At 45.9% G+C, this 20,272-nt stretch overlaps 1 protein-coding gene across 1 annotated transcript in view; it reads right to left on the reverse strand.

Annotated features, from left to right (window-relative positions):
* Positions 1 to 9,142: 9,142 nt before the first annotated feature.
* The window catches only part of PAPPA (pappalysin 1), a 236,094-nt gene continuing 224,964 nt past the window's right edge, over positions 9,143 to 20,272 (reverse strand). Inside the window, exon 22 of the mRNA XM_081896277.1 lies at positions 9,143 to 18,414. Within this exon, the coding sequence (XP_081752403.1) occupies positions 18,307 to 18,414 (108 nt within the window). The 3' untranslated portion in view covers positions 9,143 to 18,306. The remainder of the gene's footprint in view (positions 18,415 to 20,272) is intronic.

Below are 20,272 nucleotides of genomic sequence, written 5' to 3' on the forward strand. Positions count from 1 at the left end.
AAATGCAGAATTGACATAAAAGGGGTCTTGACTGAAAGGAAGGATCTGTGGTTCCTTCTTTGGAAACTTTTTGACCATGTTATGCTCGGGCTTTGAAGCCAAGCCTGTTGCACTTTCCGGCTTCCTGAGACTTGGCAGGCTGCTGAGCACTCTGTTAATATATACTCAGGTGTCCCTACCACTGCTGGCTGGCTGCCTTCCTCTGAGCACGGTTCTACTCCAGTCCCACATTCAGTACATGACATGGAAGAACCCAGACCCACACAGTTGCTTCCACCTGCCCAGAGGCTCTACAGCAGTGCCAGAAACTGACCAGGTGAAGGGGTTGGTGGAGATTGGGGCAGTCAGATCAGCCTCTAGTAGCAAATTTAGCACCTGGGCCCTTAGATGCCTAGACCAGGGAATTCTTGACATGGGCAGAGACTGTTTTTTTCTGGAAATAGAGGCTATGGAAGACCTTTGTGAGATCAAAACACTTTTTCGTGTTGTCAGGGGCTCAGGAGCAGAGGCACAGGAAAGGGAGGAAACGGAGAGCGAGGGGGAGGAATCCGAAGGAAACGTAAGCGATGACAGTGGTCCGAGGTCTCTGAGTCTTTCCAGCGAATCGGAAGACTCACAGAAAGGGGCTCCCAGGGTCAGAGCAAGGGGGACACCCCAGGAAGAAGGGGCCAGAGGGGACTCAGAGAGCAGCAGCTGGAAATCGGGACCAGCTTCCCCACCAAAGAGCAGTAGGGGGGAGGAGTCCCAGGTATCGGGATCAGGCTGCTCACCGCCAGCGGGAGGAGATGAGTCAGGATTGGCCACGCCTCCATCGGAGAGCGAGGAAACGGTCAAGAGGAAGGTTGGAAGCTGGGCGCGTGCGCCAAGTTCAAATGTACAGGCAAGCGGCACAGTGGGTAGCCTGGATAGGGAGCCAGGTCCTAAAGCCCGCCGAAAGGAGGGACAGGAGTCAGGGGGGTCAGCGTCAGAAGAGTCCAGGAAGGAGGAGACACCGGGGGGGGGCAGAAGGACCCAGAGGAGAAAGGAGCAACGGAAAAGGTGGAGTAAGGCTAGGGTCTTAAACTGGTGTACAGGGGGTGGAGACTCAGACAGGGCTTCGCCAATCTAGCGTCTAGACGTAGGGCTGCACGCTGCGGCTTGTAAATGGAAACTGAACCTCAATAAAGACTTTTGTACATTACTACCGGCTAGCGTTGGTCCTCTGTGAGCTGGGACCTGGAGGCAGCTCTGACACGTGTACTTGGTTTCTGTGTGTGTGTGTGTGTGTGTGTATAGTTGGCATCCACCTGTCTTGAGAGACAATGGAGTGTGCCTCTGGGGTTGAAATCAAATTGCTGGAGAATCACAGCACCTGCTGTGGCTTCAGAGACTGGTAACTTGTAACTGTTTCCCCCTGTGTTGTTTTTACTGCATTAGCAGCACAAAAATGAGCTCCCTGGGGTTCAAGCCTGAGCAGTGTCCAAAGGAAAGCAGAGCAGTTCATTTGGCACTAGCTTGGCTTAGGAACTCCACTCCAGCTTTGTGTAGGCTATATTCCTTAGCCTTTTCTTCTCCTGAAGATGTGCAATGGATTTTGCAATACTTGAATAATATAATATAAATATATAAATGGCCAAATAAAAAACAGGGTGAGGAGGGGAATGGGGTTGGGGACACATTGGGCAGGGACAAAGATTATGCAGAGGAAGGCATCACAAATGAGCACTTAGTTAGGATAGATATAATATGGTCATGCCCACGGAAGGGAGGATGGCTGGATCCCTAAGGACATGCTCTATGAGGAGCCGCCTTCAGGCTGTAGGCTTGTTGGCAGACCAATGCTGCGTTACAAAGGTGTTTGCAACAAAGATATGAAGGCTGACAACATCAGCCCCACCCTGTGAGAGTTCCTTGCAGCTGACCACAATGCCTGGAGACAGACAGTCAGGTTGTATATCCACAGAAGTGACCAGAGGAGGAATGACTGCTGGGAGGAGCACAGAGAAAAGAAACACTATGGTGTACCAGTAGTAGCAAAACCGGATGTCTTCATCTGCCCCACCTGCAATAAAACCAGTCTTTTCCATATTGGTCTATACAGCTATAGCACACACTGTAACTCTTCAACAGTTTGACTTTACCTCCAAAGGTGCACATTTCCATTGTCTCCCCAGACATATGGATGCACGCAACAACAATTTCCACTCCTGCTGCCTGAAGTGCTACTATCCATTTCACTACCCCAGGCCTCCTCAATCTCAGTCTGTTGCAAGTGTAGACCAAGCATTCAATGTCATTAAAAGGACATTAGACTATCAGAGTAGCTACAGGGGTAGCTTGGATTTTTGCCCCAGGTGCAGCCTCCAGAGGGACACGATTGTGGCTTCCAGCCTGTGTGTGTGGCAAGGGTGTGCTAAATTGGGTCTTTGACTCAAGTGAAATAAAACCTAGTTTCACCCCTGGATTTGAGTGGGGTAGGTCTGTCAGCCATTATTGTTGCACAGGCTGCCTCTGAACAAGGTGGCCCTTTCGCCATTAATTGATGGGAAGGCAGCAGCAAAGGCAGTGTGTGTGGATGCATTGTGCTTGTAACCAGATTGCAAGATTCCCTTAAAAGGGCATCTGATTGGCCACTGTTGGAATCAGGTTGCTGGACTAGATGCATCTTTGGCCTGAATCAGACAAATTGTCCTTGAGCCACATTAGAATAGGTAGCAGCCACATGTGTGCATGTGCAGCAGTTCCTATTCCTTTCTCTGTGGTTGCACCACCTTTTAATTAATGGGAGTTGTGGGGGATGTTGCTATTTGGATTCTCCATTGTAGGTGTCAAAACCCTTGTTCGCGAATCTGTGTGGACATTTATATGAAAATGAACTTGGGAAAGGTACAAATGGTCAGAAATGTGTGGTGGGGCTGCTAGACAAGTGAGTCTGTATTATGTTGGGAAGAAAAGCTGTGGGGCTGGCTACATGGGAACAGCCCCTCCAAGGTTGAAAGGTTATGAGAACAGGGTCATAGGTGGATCAGAGGCAGACCATTCTTAGCTTTTGTGAAATGGGGAAAGTTCCCTCAGCAGGCAAGGCAGGGCATGGAAACAAGGGCAGGGAACTGGTTAAGTCACCAAATCTGAAGTGAAGGTTCAACTCTGGATGAACAGGAGGAATGGGAAATGGCTCCTCTCAGAAGAGGAGGAGGAGTCAGGCAGTTTCAGGAGAAGGAAGCAGATACCGGTAAGTTGCCACCCCATAGGTCTTAGGACTGTAAGATAGATCTCCTGCCAGGTGCTTGGCTGCCCACAAGCTACCTCTATTCGGTATCCAAGACAGAGCTGGTGGCTTTGAGAGAGTTTTTGGAGAAGAATCTGGCAAGGGGCTTCATCAGACCTTCCAATGCACCAAGAGGTTCCCCAGTGCTGTTCATGAAGAAAAGGGACACTACAAAACTTAGATTATGCACAGACTACTGAAAGATCAATAGGCTAATGGTGCCCAGTCGCTATCCCCTACTACGTATTGGGGATTAATTAGAAAGGCTGAGGTCAGCGAAGATTTTCATGAAGCTGGACTTAAGGGGGGCTTATAACTTGATCCATGTGAGTGAGGGAGACAAGTGGAAAACAATGTTCTGCACAAGGTATGGAAGTTTTGAATACCTGGTCTTCAGTTGGGGATAGCAGCATTTCAAGCCTTCCTTAAACACGTTCTCAGTGGCCTGGTGGATAAGTTCATGATCAGCTACCTTGATGATGTTTTGATTTACTCTGAAAGCCAGGAACAGCACATGCAACATGTGACAGAGGTGCTGCAGAGGCTGAGAGAATACCGGCTTTATGTGCAGACCAACACGGCTACCTATCTGTAACTGGCTTTATGTGAAGTTGGAGAAATGCCAATTCCATGTTTCTGCGGTAGATTTCCTGGCTTACTGCCTCACACCAGAAGGGGTGCACATGGATGTGCAGAGGTGCAGAGCATAGTGTCATGGCAGGAACCCAAGATGAAGAAAGACCTGAAGCAACTACTGGGGTTCTCCAACTACTACTGCAAATTTGTGTCAGCCTATTCAAGACTCAGGGCACCTCTCATGGACTGCTTGAGGGGTAAGAAGCCTTTTTAGTGGACAGCTGAGGCGCAACAGGCATTTGAGCAGCTCAAAACCATGTTCTCCTCAGAGGAATACCTAGCGCATGCCGACCCTCACTGGCCACTGGTTGTAGAAACAGATGCCTCTGACAGGGCAGTGGGGGTGGTACTGCTGCAAGAGGACCAGAATGGCAACCTACGCCCTTGTGCTTTCCACTCTAGGAAGCTGACTCCTTCCTGAGCAGAACTACACCATCTGGGAGGAGTGTGTGGCTATCCAGGAAGCCTTCGAAGTGTGGAGACATTTCCTAGAGGGAGCACAACACCAGGTGGAAGTGCACACTGACCATCGGAATTTGGAGTATTGGCAAATGATGCAACGTCCCAATCAAGAGCAGATTCACTGGATGCAGTTCTTTGCCAGATTTGACTTTAGAGTGCATCATGTGTCTGGCAGTCAGAATCAAGGGGTGGATGCCTTTTCCAGGAGGGTGAAACTGCTGAGCCAGTTCCAGTGTATAGGGATATTTGAAACCAGAGCAACTACAGATGGCAGCAGGGTCTGTTGTCGAAGTATCTGAATTTCAGCTGAAGACATGGGAGAATGCTTTTGCAAAAGGCAAGTTAGAGGTGCTGCGGAATGGTGCAGGTGATGCTGAGGGGTTTGTGGGGAAAGATGGGCTACTGTATAGAGGAAAAACTCTCTATGTTCCGGAGGGAGATCTCCTAGCCAAGGTCCTACATCAATGCCATGATAACCCTACAGCGGGACACTTTGGGCAGCAGAAGACACTACATGATGAGGCAATTCTTGTGGCCAAGGTGGAAGGAGGATGTCAAGGAATACGTCTGAGCCTGTGAGATTTGTCAGCAGGCAAAGAGGCCCAGGGAAGCGCCTGCAGGATTGCTCCAACCACTACACACACCACAAGGACCATGGAAAGCCATAGCTATGGACTTCATCACTGATCTGCCTGAGCCGCAGTGACAGACAGTAATTTGGGTAGTGGTAGGCCTATTCACAAAAATGGCACACTTTGTGCCCTGTAGAGGACTGCCGACCGCACAAGAGACAGCACAGCTTTTTGTAGATCCTGTGTTCAAGTTGCATGGGCTCCCCCTTAAAGTGATTTCGGATCGGAGAACCCAATTCACCTCACAGCTCTGGAAGAAGCTCATGCAACTACTCAAAGTAGAAGTGTGTCTCCCCTCAGCCCAACACCCAGAGTCTAATGGGGAAAGGACCAACTCCATGTTGGAGCAGTATCTCCAGTGTTACGTGAACTACCAAGAAGATGATTTGGGTGTCCAAATTGCCCTTCGCAGAGTTTGCGTACAACAATGTACTTCATGGTTCAACCCAGCAGACCCCCCTTTTTTGCCAGTTATGTCTACCACCCACATACCTTCCTTTCCCAAACTGACATATTGTCAGTACCAGCTGCAAAAGACTTCGTAGAAGAGTTAACAGCCATACAGAGCCTGCTGAGGGAACGTTTGGATTATGCTATGGAGTCGGAAAAGAGGACAGCCGATGCCCATAGACAAATAGGCAGTGAGATAAAGGTGTGGCTGTTTACAAGAGATTTGTCCCAGAGAAGTAGATGCAGGAAACTGGATCCTCAGAGGGTGGGGCCATTTGAAGTGATAGAACACATCAATCCAGTAACTTTCAGACTCAGGTTGCCAGCCTCAATGAAGATACATAGGTCTGTGCTGTCCCCAGTAGACCCAGCACACCCCTACCAAGAGCCCAGACAAGCGCCCCCACCTCCTGTCCTGGTAGAGGGAGAGGAGAAATTTGCAGTAGAGCAGATTCTAGACTCACACTTGAGATGGAAGAGACTACAATACTTGGTTGCATGGAAGGGGTATGGGCCAGAAGAAAGGTCTTGGGAATATGTATAACATGTTCATGCCCCGGAGTTGCAAAGGGAGTTTCATAAGAGCCACCACAACGAACCAAAACTGAAGGGGTGGAGGGAGACAGGGGAGGAGGAGGAGGAAAATTATGGAGAGGGGGATGATATCAGGGACTGGACTGAACAAGAGGAATCAGAATTGAGCCCTTGGTCTGATTGGCTCCTCTCAGAAGAGGAGTAGGAAGCCCCCCCCTCCAGCAGTTTAAGGAGGAGAGGGAGACAGGGATGATGTACAGCTGAATGAGGAAATCCTTAGTTACAAGATAATGGGGGGCGGAGTTAGAGAGCAAACAGCAGAAACCTCTCTGGAGAGTATGAGAGACCCTTCTAGTCCAAGGGCTTGCTGGTCCCTCTGCATTCAAGAACAAAGAATGCGGAGGGATGTGACTCCTGTGACTTCCTGTAGGTTTCCAGGATGTTGTGGGAGACGGAAGAGGAGGGACTCAGAGTAGCCAACCTCTCCTATGCATGGAGACGTGGATCTTTTGTCTGGCAAACAGATGAATGAATAAAAAGCCACAAAATATGAACTGTTTATTCTTCTTGCCGCTGAGGCTACCAGCGGAGGAGAGGATACTCTATGTCTGACACTTGTTAACAAAAGCCTTGATTATTCCTTTCATATGTGGCTACTTGGTATTGAATCCAACCAAGAGCTCTGTGGCCACCTTCTAGACATTCTGTTGCACAAGGAATTCCATGGAGTATCCTTGAACTCCAGCAAATTTTTCTCATAGTTTTAAGACTTTCTTGCACTATGGAGGCTGCAGAAAGCCAGACACTGAGGTTTCTGTGTAGCTGGATGGAAAGTTTGAGTTTTTAAATTCTGGAGGTTGGGGGGGGGGATATTGAATAAAAGGGATTCCCTTCTGCTTTTCCCCTCCAGCCATGTCCCCCCCCACCCCGTGGCTGCAAAGCTCATTTATAGCCACTTCCATGAGCTGGAGCCATAATACGTGATGGAAAGAGCAGTTGGAATTTGCAGAAATAAGACGGCTAGCATTTCAGATTAAAAACAAAAAGAATCCTGACCCTTTTGAAAAGACGGTGGGGATTTTAACAATGCTTCCAGTGCAGCAAAGCCCACAGTAGTGGTTTTGGGAAACTTTATTAGCCTTTTTCCAGAGCCTGATCTATAGGTCAGGACTGAAAGAACTGGATGTTTTAGCAAGGAAATAAATTTTATGCATGAAAATTCAAGGGAATTTGCCAGCATAGGCGCATAATGGCAATGGCAGGTGAAAGAAGGGCCACAAGAATGACACAGGACACTGGTATTGGGTTGAATTAGGCCACAACTTTATTGATTACAGGAAAGACTGGGTTTGTCTAAGGCACTGGGCATGTCTCCAGCATCAGGCAGCACCCCTGCTACCTGGTAGGAACCTGGTGGGGTCAAATTTGTGCTGGGGAGTCACTTCCAACATGGAATGGATTCCACAACCCTGTACAAGCCACCATTGGGAGAAGTGTATTGGCCCATTGGTCCCCCAGTGGATTCCTGGACCCCTCCAACGGGGTGCCCCTGTAACTAAGGATCCAGCCCAATGCCTTGTCCTCCAGAGTTGTGACAGTTGCTATGAGGTAAGCAAAAACCTGCGACCCAGCCAATTTGCATGCAGGAGAAAATTCCTCCTTGGCCCCAAATACAGTGACTGAATAAACCATAGCACAGTCTGTAGGCAATGTGCCCACTTCCCTCCTCCCCAGACAGGCCCCTAAAGACTGGCTGGATGGAAAATCCTAGGATGATCGGCCAAGAGGGCATTCAACACCTGGCCACTTTCTTAAATAAGCTAGAGGTGGGCTGCTCACAGACCCCAAGCCCTTGCCTCCGATTGGCAAAGTGGGCACTTCCTGCCCTTACCCAGAGTACCTGATGCAGCTGGAGGTGGGCAGTGGCAGTCATCACCTCCCCTAGTTGCGCCAGAAGATGGCAGCCTCCCTGAACCCACCATGGCCATGCCATGAGGCAACAGCCGCCCATCCGGAGTTCCAGGTGAGTGGATATTCACAGCTGATTCCAATGAAATGAGATTTCTCCCCTCCCCTCTTTATGTGTGCTTCTCTCTCTTGAAACCAAGTTGCCCTGTACTTCATGAGCATGATAAAACAATTGACCGCAGAACTAAGTGGCCTTCCAGATATTTTTGAACTCCAACTCAAATTTTAAGAGTCCAATGTCACTTTGGTCAGTTTCTAGATGTGAAGAAGGGCCAGCAGGTGTGTCAAGCCACTTTGTCCTTCATCTTAAGCAGCAAAAGATATTGGGCTGTCCCAAGCATTTTGAAAGAAGGGAGGGGGAAAATTGGGTCTGGAGACAGAAACCCATGACAAGGAAAGTGTATATGAGGTGTCTGGTGTGGGACATCTGCAGAACCATTGTCAGGTGTGGTAAAATACCTGCAGATGTTTTTTAGTTTTTTAGCCAGTGTCCACCTATACAATGCAGGTAATTTGGAAGAGCAAGGAGAATGATGGTGGCAGAAAAAAGATTATCCATGGCAGCAAAGCCCTGTTGATGTGATTGTTGGGACCACTTCTTGGCTAGCAGCCATTGGTAGGTTCTGCCTCCACTTTCACAGGCAATATTTGGCTCTGAATACCAGTTTCTGGAAACAGTGCTGTTGTGCCAATGTGCTGCTTTTGGGCATCTGGTTGGCCACTGTGCGAAGATGATGCTGGACTAGATGGGCTTGCACTATCACTCAATATCCAAAAAACAAAGTGTTGCACCAACAAGCCCAAAACAACCCCTCTGCAGTGCCACAAATCCAACTTAATTGTGTAACGTTGGAAAGTGTCTATCACTTATGGACACACTGTTAAGACTGTGTTCATGGAAGACAATCTTACTCGGCTATGAGTGATTGCCAAAGAAAAGAAGGTAGCCTGACTACCACAGCAGGTGGGTTCATAGTAAGACCTTGCTCGTTTGCAATTTGATCACAGATGAGGGAGCCAGCCTGGTGTGTATTACTGAGACCTAGGTAGGTGAGATAGGTGAGAAGTAGATCTTTCCTCTGTAGGAATTGAATGGTGTTTGTTTCTCAATTGTGCTGCAGTAATTGTTCATTTCCTTAGCCCCATGGAACAGTACATAAAAGGAAGGAAGCTTAAGTCGGAATAATAAAAAGGACCCCCATCAAGTTCAGAACTCTTTTAATACAAGCTTTTATACTGCTGCTTTTGAGTCTTTGTTTTCTCAGGTAAAGACCACATATATATAACTTTAACATACAGGAATAAGACAATGGGAAAATAGTGCTGATGCATGATGGGGGAAAAATTATTATTATTTGAATATGTGAAATATAACCAGTTACCTGAAAAACTGAGGGAGGGTATGGGGAGGAAGAGAATAATTGAAAATGAACAAATACCAGACCTGTAAAAAAATGACATTTAAACAAAGACCCTGAACAGGAAAAAACAACAACACCAGTACAATCATAGAGAAAATAACTGTACTACTAAAAAGGTAATAAATTAGATGAACAATTGTGTAAATATAATTTTTCTTAAAAAAGATGACAATCTTAATAAATAAGGTGGTTTTTTTTACTATTTACATCTTTATATATTGCTTGGAGATTTAAATTAGATTTGTTAAAAACAAACGAACGCAGCAACGGAACAAGTAAAATAACCAGGAGCAGCAAAAGTACAGGCATGAGGTACCAAAATAAGGTTTAAACTGTGTTTTTGTTTTGTCCCTCCAATTTCCTTCTTACTTCTCTCTCTCTTTCTCGCTTATACAGTAGACCCGTAGAACTCATATGCAAATAGTTCTATTTAACTTTTTTTGGGGGGGGCGGGGGTAAGTATTGGTTGACACTGACTTGGAGCTGATGCCTAAAGTACAAATTCCATAATAAAATCACCAATAAGTGTAACCATCATAACTGTAACAATAAAAAAATGATATAATATGGTTTATCATTATGGAGGAGCAGTTGGTAATAGGAATAATTATATTATCTATCAATATATATATATTTATATCTATATATGTTGCACTAGAAGAGATCACAGTTTTATTTGCAAATATTACTATATTATATTCGGATATAGCTCAAAATACATATTCTGCTTCTCTTGAAGGCAGCAGCAAATGGGGTCTCCTCCCCCCCTTACACTTGTGTTTTGTTTCAAAGGAATAGAGAGACAGACCCATAACTTCAGTCGGAGCAGTTTATGTCCCAGGCGCTCAAGCGCTGTAAACCCCACAAATCTATTTCCCATCCCTCTTGCTCCTCTTGCTGGTGAAAATTAGACCCTCAAGTCCATCAGCTAGATCCAGGAAAGGGGTTGATGGTAGAGTGCTGGTTGCCCTCCAGATAGTCCAATAAGAGTGTGGTGTGGTGTGGTGTGGTGTGGTGTGGTGTGGTGTGGTGTGGTGTGTGACCACCCATGACTGTACATTCAGTTGCCCTTGCTAAATCTGAGTCCACAGGTATGCTGTCAGCTCTGAAAACACTGAGTTAGCTGCTTAGGGCACAGGATCATGGTGCGCATCAAAGTGTTTTTGTTCTACAATCAGCAGAGTGTGGCTTTGGTACATTACACTTAACTTCCTGTTTACCTCCTTATTGAGAAATGATGGAGAACAAAGCAGGAAAGATGGCTTCAGACCTACTTTTGAAACCTGAACCAGTGGCTGAAATGTAAGCCTCACTACTTTTTCCCAAGGCAGTGTGAGGAACCTGTGGCATTCCAGCTTCCATCACCCCTGACTATTGGCCACATAGACTGGGACTGATGGTCCCAGCAATATTAGAGATTTGGGGGGAGGAGACATACATTTCCCCACTTCTGTTCAAAATAACTTGCAGGCCTCTGTGATTTTTGGGATTGGGGCTCTTGAACTATCTCTGTGTCAGGCATTCCTGTGGGCTGCAAATACCCTTCTCTGCCTTTGGGGTCTGGGGAATGTGTGTTTTGAGACGAGTGGGGTGGGAAACATGTGAGTTTCACAAGCATTCCCTCTGGCCTTTTCCCAGCTTAAGGGGGCCAAAAAGATCCAGCCACTAGGTGGGTTTCTAGGTCAGCTGCATTCTACATCTCCTCAAACACGCAACCACTTAGCACTCAGGGCAGGGGCTAGCTATGTGAAAGCAGCATGACTAGTCTGGTCAGTGTTAGTTATCCATTCATTTGTCTTGCCAACCCATTTCGACTGTCAGGTTGTGAGCAGCTTTCCATGTGAGTGTACACAAAGCACTAAAGAATGGAGAAATCTGCCATTTTAACTGTTAGGAAGCACAGGAACACATGACTCAAACCTGCTAACACTTTGCAAGTCTGTTTTTCTCTTGAAGCAGCAACAGTAAGGGTATATTTCAGCCACTGCTAGTGATTTGCACCTCTTTCCCAACACACATGAAAGCTTGATGCAAAGAGGTGATCTCTGGTTCTAGGAAAAGCTTTGACTTGGGACAAAAGTAGGTGCTATGGAATGGGTAATGAAAATATACATTGTTATGCTGTTAGCGAAAGGGCCTTATCTTATTGGAAGAGCATCTGCTTTGAATGCATGTCTCAGTTTCAACCACCAGCATCTCCAGAACGGATTGGCTATGTCCCCTGTCTGAAATCAGCTAGTGCAGCTTCTTTCATACCTGCCTGAGGCACAGGCCAAAAATCTCCCCTTTTGCAGAACTTGGGAAACAAAGAGGCCCCACTTCCAAGGAAGAGTCTGCCTGATTGCACCAGGACCTCTTGTTCCTAGGCTGGAGAACTGATGAGCCAGGGAGAGGAAATTGGCCTTGGTCCAGTTGTGCAGCAAAATTGAGACACTTCTCTGTTTGTGCCGCAAAAACATTAGGCTGCTCTGCCTATACTGGGCCATTATCATTACAGAAATGGTGGGAAACCTTTGGCCCTCCAGATGTTGCTGAACTATAGCTACTATCTGCCTCAGTAAGCATGAGGAAATGGGGGAGCTGCCTCCGGTAGTGTATGCTGGTGATGCAGTGGTGGTGGTACAAGTCCCATCCAACAATTCTCCATAAGCTAGCCTGCTCTGTACCTCCTAGGCCCTCTGATATGGTGGAAAACATGAGCATAGAAATTTAGATCAACTGGTTGGCACCTGTATGTGTACTGACTGGGCACCATTTTGTCCTTTGCTTCTAGAAGAAGCTTTGGGTTGGCCCTGTCTTCTCCTAAATCCTTAGGGTGGTGCAAGCAGTGACTGTTTGGTGTACTTTATACATGTTGCTCACGTCTGTGTCAAGTAGGGCAGTGTAATTGTTTTCCAGTTTTGTGACCTGAGCAATAAAGATGGAGCTGGTTTGGGATATGTTGAGGACCAGGGAACATTCTGAAGAATTGTCTCCTAGTTCCCATACTGGGTATAAACTCATCAGCAGGAACACTTAGTGGCTGCTCCCACAATTCTTTGCAACACATACCACCCACAGTTAAGAGCATTACTCTCCCCTAGCCTAACCAACATCATGCATTGGTAGTAAATGCTGTCCAGATCAACATGACTTCCATGATCAGCAAGATCATGCTTGAGGAAGTAAGAGGAACACTGATTCTAGAAATGGCCTTGGACTATGGGGTGGGCAAGGGATGGAGCTGTGAAAGTGTGTGTGGTAAAATAGGGATGGGGAACAATAACTCCTCCAGATATTGCTGGGCTCTCAGCTCCCATCTGCCCCAGCCAGCATGGTCAATGGTCATTGATAATGGGATGTGCAGTTCAATGCAATCTGGAAGACCTCCTCAGTTCCTCCTCAGACCTAGTGAATTCACAGCAGAGGTAAGATTTGAGGTCCATCTGATTCAGTATTGTCTATATCAGGCATGGGGAAACTGGTGACTCTATAGGTATTATTGGACTCCAACTCCCAGCAGCCACAGTCAGCAGGGCTAGTGCTCAGGAATGAAGGGAGTTGGAGTCCAGCAACATCAGGAAAGACAGAGTCTCCTCATCCCTTCTGTAAAACAACACATATTATACTGTTAGAATTAGTATACTGCATATATCTCACACACACATATATTAGAATGTTAAGGTATTAATCATGCTATACATGCAGCACATTTCATGGCAGCCCTATCCAGTATAGAAAGTCCAAAGGCAGATAGAGATGGTGCCCCCACATCCCCCACAAACTCTGCAATCCGTGGCTGACCTAGCTGTTCTGCTAATCCTGCACCACCTATCCAGTAAATGATTTTTTTTTCTTAATGAGAAAACATTGATGTTTTCCCCAAGAACTGGAATCATCTGTCTAATCATTTTAGCAGCCGCCTTCTTTTGCATTCTTCTTTTTTGTGTGTGTGCTGTCGTTCTTTTGAATTTAGTCCGTGCGGTTAGGAGAGCTGTGAAACACTGGAAGTTGTATCAAATACAGTCTGATCAGTGTGGACTGGGTTAGGGGGAGAGATGCAATTTCTTTGCCCTCAAAAACATCTTGGGAGAAATTGAAGTAACTCCCCCCCCCACACACACACACAAATGACAGACATACCAAGGGAAAAGGCAGATGCCTATGAAGTACTACAAAGCATAAGGGAAAAAGGAATCAGGGCAAACCAAAATTGGCAAACGTTATTGGACTCCAACTCCCACCAGCTGTAGTCAGCATAGCAAACAGCCAGGGACGGAGGGCAGCATGTTGGCCAACCCTGGATTAGACAATGAACCCAATTCTCTGACTCCCCTTTGAGCTATCTCCGGAAAACTTGCACAAGATAATGTTTCATGAGATTTGTGCCCAACATATTATAAAGCCCTTGAGTTATTTGAGTCTCTCTGTCTGACTGTCCTTAGTTGTTAGAAATGGACATTTCCTTGAAAACATGTGCAGTCCCAGCAATAACGTTGCCTCTCCTCTCCCGTTTCTTTGCACCACCCTCTTTTGTCTTTTCCTTTCTTCTCTTCAGTAGCCACTCAAATCAGTTGCAGCAGGAAATGTTGGTTGAGAATCTTTCAGGTTTAAAAAACAGGCAAGCAAACAAACAAACCAACCTCTCTCTCTCTCTTTCTTTCTTTCTTTCTTTCTTTCTTTCTCTTTCTTTCTTTCTTTCTTTCTTTCTTTCTTTCTCTCTCTCTCTCTCTCTCTCTCTCTCTCTCTCTCTCTCTCTCTCTCTCTCTCTCTCTCTCTCTCTTAAAGACAGAAACAAAACACAGGTAAAACCTAGAACAAACCGACAGTTACAACCAAGTGACACCAGAATGGAGGTAGCTGAGTCCTGCTTCCAAAGCACCTTCCAGCGGCTAAAACCCTCCTCATCGTCTCGATGGACAAGAAAATCCAGGCCACCAACCCAGCCCAATATGTTCGACAGGGTGGAGGGTGGTGAAACTTCTAGGAGGAGTCATTTGCCCTTAGCATTTGTATATTTGTTTCAGAAAATGTATACACCACTTGATGGTTAAAAAACAACAACTCAAAGTGGTTTAATATGCACAATGTTCTCTTTTGATTGCTTTCAAATCACCTGTCCCTTGCACATTTGAACTGATTTGCGTGCACAAAGTTTGCAAACTGGGCAATGCTGGCTATTTATTGTTTATTCTTATTTGTTTGCAGGGAGGTTACACAACCTTGCAGAGCCTTTTTGCCCTGGAGCGTCAACGAGGCTCCCAGGCTGTGTGTGTATATATATGCAAATGCACATGGGATGTGTGTGCCAAGCTGGGCCTTTGACCCGGATGAAATAAAGTCTAGTTTTGCCCCTGCAACCTTGTGTCAAATGAATGTTACTCCACAGTTTCAAGTGAATTTCCCCATCACTTTCCTTATTGCAGAAAGGCTAGCTCTTTTTCTTTCTTTTGGCTGAATGGATGCTGTGAAGAGGAGGCAGGCTTGTAGCACAAGAGCACCAAATCCACTTTAACTGATGCAACCCCTAATTCGTGGGCATGTGAATGAATCCCACCTGAACACAGCAACAGTATGGAATAGGTGGAGTTAGCAGAATAAAAGCAGTTTCCCAATTATTTCAGGAGCTGGTTAACATGGAATAGGATGCAAGCTAACAGGGATAGACAATTCTGTCCAATTTCATTTTCTCATCCTCCCCCCCAATCTTAATTTCAGTTTCTGAACTTAAGTTCATTTCTGCATTAGTGTGCAATTTTTTATGTCCTTATGAAAATTTGGCAGCATTTCAGAATGAAATTAACCTAATAAACCTACTTTGTATGCAATTTTATCTAATATGCATATTCTTGCGAGCCATTTTCCATTGTCATAATAATTTATCATTAATGTTATTATCATTTTGTACATTTATATCCTGCTTAATACCATGACAGCATTTAAGCAGCTCACAAAAGTATAATGCTTTTTTTTCTCTATGTTGCTTTTACCAATGTGGTGTTTTTACTGCACACTTTTTTCTGAATATTTGCAATTTTTTCATGTATTATTTGGCATTGCAAATTCTAAAGAAGTGTGAAATCCGAAGGACAGCAGCATTTTAGTCTGTGGATTGTTTGGGGGAAGTGTGAATTACATAGGTTTCCACTGAAATACAAACCAAACTGAATCCTCCCCCCCCCCAATTCTTATTCATGAACAGAGTTGGTGCTTTTTAAAGCAACTGGGGCCGAGACAGCCACAATAAAGTTCTGTAGGAAATTATTGGATAAGAATGTTTCTGACAAATCAAATTCACTTGCCTTTTTAAAGTCACACCCCACGCCCATCCCCAAGCATACTCCCTTATGTATTTCAGCTGGAATTTGTTTTTTAAAAGATATTCTCAGAAGGGAAAAGATTCCCATCTTACCTTCACCTATATCTGGATGGACTTGGGACTATAGAATGATAATTTGCATGGTGGTGGAGGAGAATAATGTCTCCAAACCATAGTTTGAGAAGTGTGTGTGTGTGTGTGTGTGTGTGTGTGTGTGTGTTGGGGGTGATTTGTTTTGAGTAAATGTCAGGGCAGCAGGAAAAGGTTGACCCTTTCTTTCCCAAGTGCCACCAGCAGGATTCAATTCAGAGGCCCCCCCACAGCTGCTTAGAAAGAGGTAGAGCTGCAGACCTGCACATACATTCCCTCCACATGCCATTTAATTTGGCCTTGTCATGCCTTTCCCTGAAAAATACTGGGAAAGTCAGTTGGGTTCTGGGTGTTTTTGAGAACTCTTTGTTAAAATTTCCCAGAATTCCTAGGGGTGAGAGCAGGATTATTAAACCACTTTATGTTTATGTCTGATGCACAGGCATGTCCAATTTGAGAATCAGTTAGCAACAGTTAACGTTTGCAAAGACCAGGGTTCTTTTAAACTTGAAATATTTCCATTGGCTGCGAATAGCCCCCCCCCCAATTTGCTAGAATTGAAAAACAAAGGATAGATGTGGGGAACCTAGTTTGCCGAATCACATGAGTGGCCAGTGCTGTGGTTTCTCTTCCCCATAATGGCATCCAGTTATGTCAATATGCGGCTACTGCTTTTTCAAAATGGCAAGCAAACAATCCTAGCAACAAGACAAATTGTGTGCCTGTTCCATCACCGGACCACCTAAAACTTGGCTGCTGCTTCTTTTGGCAGACACCAGAGGGAATTGTAGATTCCCTGCAGGGATAGGAGACCCTGAAGTTGTACAAGCCCAGGCCCCTGTGTGCAGAATTTAGAGTTCTAGCAGCAAAATTGCACATGGAGTCCAATGACTGAGAGACAGAGAGAGGATGGGGGGAAGCTGGCAGCTACCAAGAGCTGACTCCAGATATGATGGTGTGGAAGAGGTTAGACAGGCAATGGCAGGAGCATTGTGGGGTCCTGCTCGAGAGGTTAATACTGATAAGGGTTGTTCCACACAGCTCAAGGGTCTTGCACCAGGTAGCTTCTATCACTTTGGGAAAGGCCCACCTCTCTCTCCTCAGTCACAGGTTGGGTCATTGTCTCAGGGATTTTATATTTGGAGGAGAAAGGCTGATCAGGTGATGGAAAAGCCACATGCCCACACAGGGCTTTGTTTGCTGGTGAAATTTCATTTTGGGCCTTGAGGGTTATTGGTCGCATTCAACCCACTGAAATGAGCAGACCTAAGTGGGCTAGGGCCATCAAATTCAAGGGGGTCTACTCTGAAGAGAACTTAGTTGGGTATGTTTTGGGGGCTGATTGGTGCCTTGTTTTTCTTTGTCATGCTTGAGGAAGGGAAGGTGGGGAGGAACCCCGAGGTGGTTTGGAAGACAGGCAACCGGTAAAGCGGTTTAAGGCAGACTGTTTGGTTGCTTGGAGGTTAAACGGCACCCTGTTCCTGACACAGTTAGGGAATCAGTTTTACGGGATATAGCAGCAGCAAGAGTAACAGCAGCAGCAGGGTGGAGGTTTGGTTCTTCCGCTTCCTTTTCTTCTCTGTTCCCCATTGGTGGTGCAGTGGGACTTCCATCCTTCATCCCCAGCTTAGCAGCTGAAGCCACCCCCACCCCCTTGACCCTCAGCTTTTTGCCACAGAAATGCATCCTCTCCCTCAAGCACTGGCTTAAGCATCTCAGGAAGCCCCCTCTCCTTGTCTTCAAAGCTGGCAAGCAATTCTTCTTTTTCCTCCCCCCTCCTCATCTACTTCTTTCCAACCCAACCCCAACAAACCAAATGGCTTACTGGCTTTCCTTCCTTCCTTCTTTCCTTCCCTTCCTTCCTTCCTTCTTTCCTTCCTTCCTTTCTTTTTCTCACACCCTCATTGAGAATGAAGGGAGTCTGAGCGTACAACACCGAAGGCAGCCAAGGCAATGCACTCCTTCTTCTGTTGCCATGGCATGCTCCTCTCCCTCTCTCCCTCTCTCCCTCTCTCCACCCCACCCCCTTCTCTATAAATATTAGGTACATATTTATATATGGCTTGGCATTTTTTTTTTGCCTTAATCTGCATACAAAAGAGGAGGAGGGACTTAAGCCAAAAGACATACAAACCCACAAACTGAACCACGCATTGTTCAAACGAGGTGGATGCACAATTGCATCAGACCATGATGCCTCCTCCTTCGTCTCCTGGCACATTTTTGTTGTTGTTTTAAAAAAGTCCTCTTTGACTCAACTATTTTCCATTTCCTGTTTTGCTTCTTCTTGCTAGGTAAGATATGTTTAATACAAGAGCCTGCCTCTCCCTCCACCCTCCACCCCCACCCCCACCCCAAATTTCAGTTCTCCTTGGGCAAAGAAATTAAAGGCAGACTGGTTGAGTTCTACAGGTCCCTGGTGCAGAAACACCATTGAATTGAGCAGCTGAAATTGTTTTGTTTTAAACAAATGAGGAAAAAAACACACACAATACCAACAAAAATGGGGTAAGTGACGATGCCTCTCTCCTAGCCTTTGGAGGTGCTTTCTCTTCTGTCATCTTGGTATTATCCAAAGCTGAAGGCGCGAAGCTCCCGTCGGCTGTGCTCTTGGGCGCTGGGGTCCCGACAAGCACAATCCCCCTGCATGTCACAGGACATTGGGAAGGGGATGACCTGCACAAAGGAAACCAAGAAACATAGGGCATCAGTGCCTCACTCTTATTTGCAAAGCTGCTTAAAAGGATTTTTGAAAGCACAACAGGGCAGGGCCTTTTTGGTGTTGATACCATCTTTGTGGAAAGCCCCCCCCCCGATGGATATACACTTGGCTTCCTCTTTCAAATGGGCCTTAAAGACTTGGAGCAGCTCTAGGCAACCTAGACCACTCATCCTGATTTGGTTTGTACCAAGGTTCTGCAGAGGTTTGGCACTATCTGCATCAATGATTTGTTCTGATATGTTTGTAGGAAGGCTTATATGGCAATGAACATTCATTCTGATTTGCTTTTGGGGTTTATATGCCTTCCCTTTAACCATCAGATTGCCCCCAAGCCTCTTCCAGTACATTTCCCAACCATCACATTCCTAACCACGAGAAGTCATTTTTATGAATATCTAGTAGATCTGGTGCACTAGGGTGACAGAAGGATGTGCTTTAACTGTGCAAGCCTTCAATATCCAGAATGGACTTGAATCTCTCCAGCAAAAATCTGCCATCTGGAGATGGTGTTAAATTGAGCCACTGACCTATCAATAAATGAGCCACATGGATTACCCTTTAGAAGACCATTAAATCAGAAACTAATGAATTTGGGTCAGGGACAAGAATGGGACCTTTTCTGCAGTCCATAGCTGGAGTTGGGTGGGATCAGAAGCAAAAGTGGGTGCACAACTGAGAAGATGCTTGCCTTTTGTAATGCTATGAACCTACTATACAAAGTTAAGTGGCTTCTATATCTGCCACCTGCCTCCTCCACCCTCCACCCAGGTGACCAAAGAGGCCTTGTCTCAGTTTAGGGGCACATTTAAGCACTTAATTTGAGGAGCTGGGCCAGTGTGACCTGGGAATGACCCAAAGGCTGCACAGAGGTGCCTGGGCCAATAAAGGGGTGTGGCTTACGGGGGGTGGAGTTCCAACGGCTGGATATACATGCCTAAGAGGCTGCATTTTGCTCCTGGGCCTGAGATTCCACACCCCTATGCTAATAGCAATAATCTGCCAGCATTTACAATGTAGACTGGTTTAGCAATAACCCACCCACCCCGCTCACACTTGCCCTCCCTAACAGTTAGGATCCCATCCAGATCAGACCCAGGCTTCATTTTGCAATGTTCAAAAGTGAACAGGATCTCTTTATCATCTATCATCTATCTATCTATCTATCTATCTATCTATCTATCTATCTATCTATCATCTATCTATCTATCTATCATCTATCTATCTATCATCTATCTATCATCATCTATCTCTCGTATTATAAAGCTTGCATCAGGTAGAGCAAGACCCTGCCCAGCTTTCCCAGGTGAGCAGAGTTCTGGATTTGGGGTAGGAGGTCACATTTTGCCAAGTGAGGGTGGGTGAGGGGCTTGCAAGGAATGGAAGAAGGCTATCATGCAAGAGCAGCTTCCTGTCTCTTTAACTGAAGATGCGAAGGCAGGAACTGGAGCAGCAGCTGGGTGTTGCTTTGGCGAAAGGAAGTTGATTTCAGTGGATTGCATCAGGAATTTACATAAAGTAAAGAGCAGGGCAAAACTGGGGTTGGGGTGGGGGTAGAGAGACTTTGGTGTCTGGGATGAATTCCCAAGATGCTTTTCCATTTATTGAGCCAGAGTTAATGACCTAATTCCCTTCCCTTCCTGAACGATGCCACAACCTGTTCAGATGTTTTTAGCAAGCATAAATGTGTGTTCCCTCCCTGCTGACACATTGGCTTCCTCCTGCTATGGCAATTTCTTCTTCTTCTTCTTCTTCTTCTTCTTCTTCTTCTTCTTCTTCTTCTTCTTCTTCTTCTTCTTCTTCTTCTTCTTCTTC

Source organism: Podarcis melisellensis (genome assembly GCF_964234715.1).
Source record: "Podarcis melisellensis genome assembly, chromosome: Z".
Lineage (NCBI taxonomy): Eukaryota > Metazoa > Chordata > Lepidosauria > Squamata > Lacertidae > Podarcis > Podarcis melisellensis.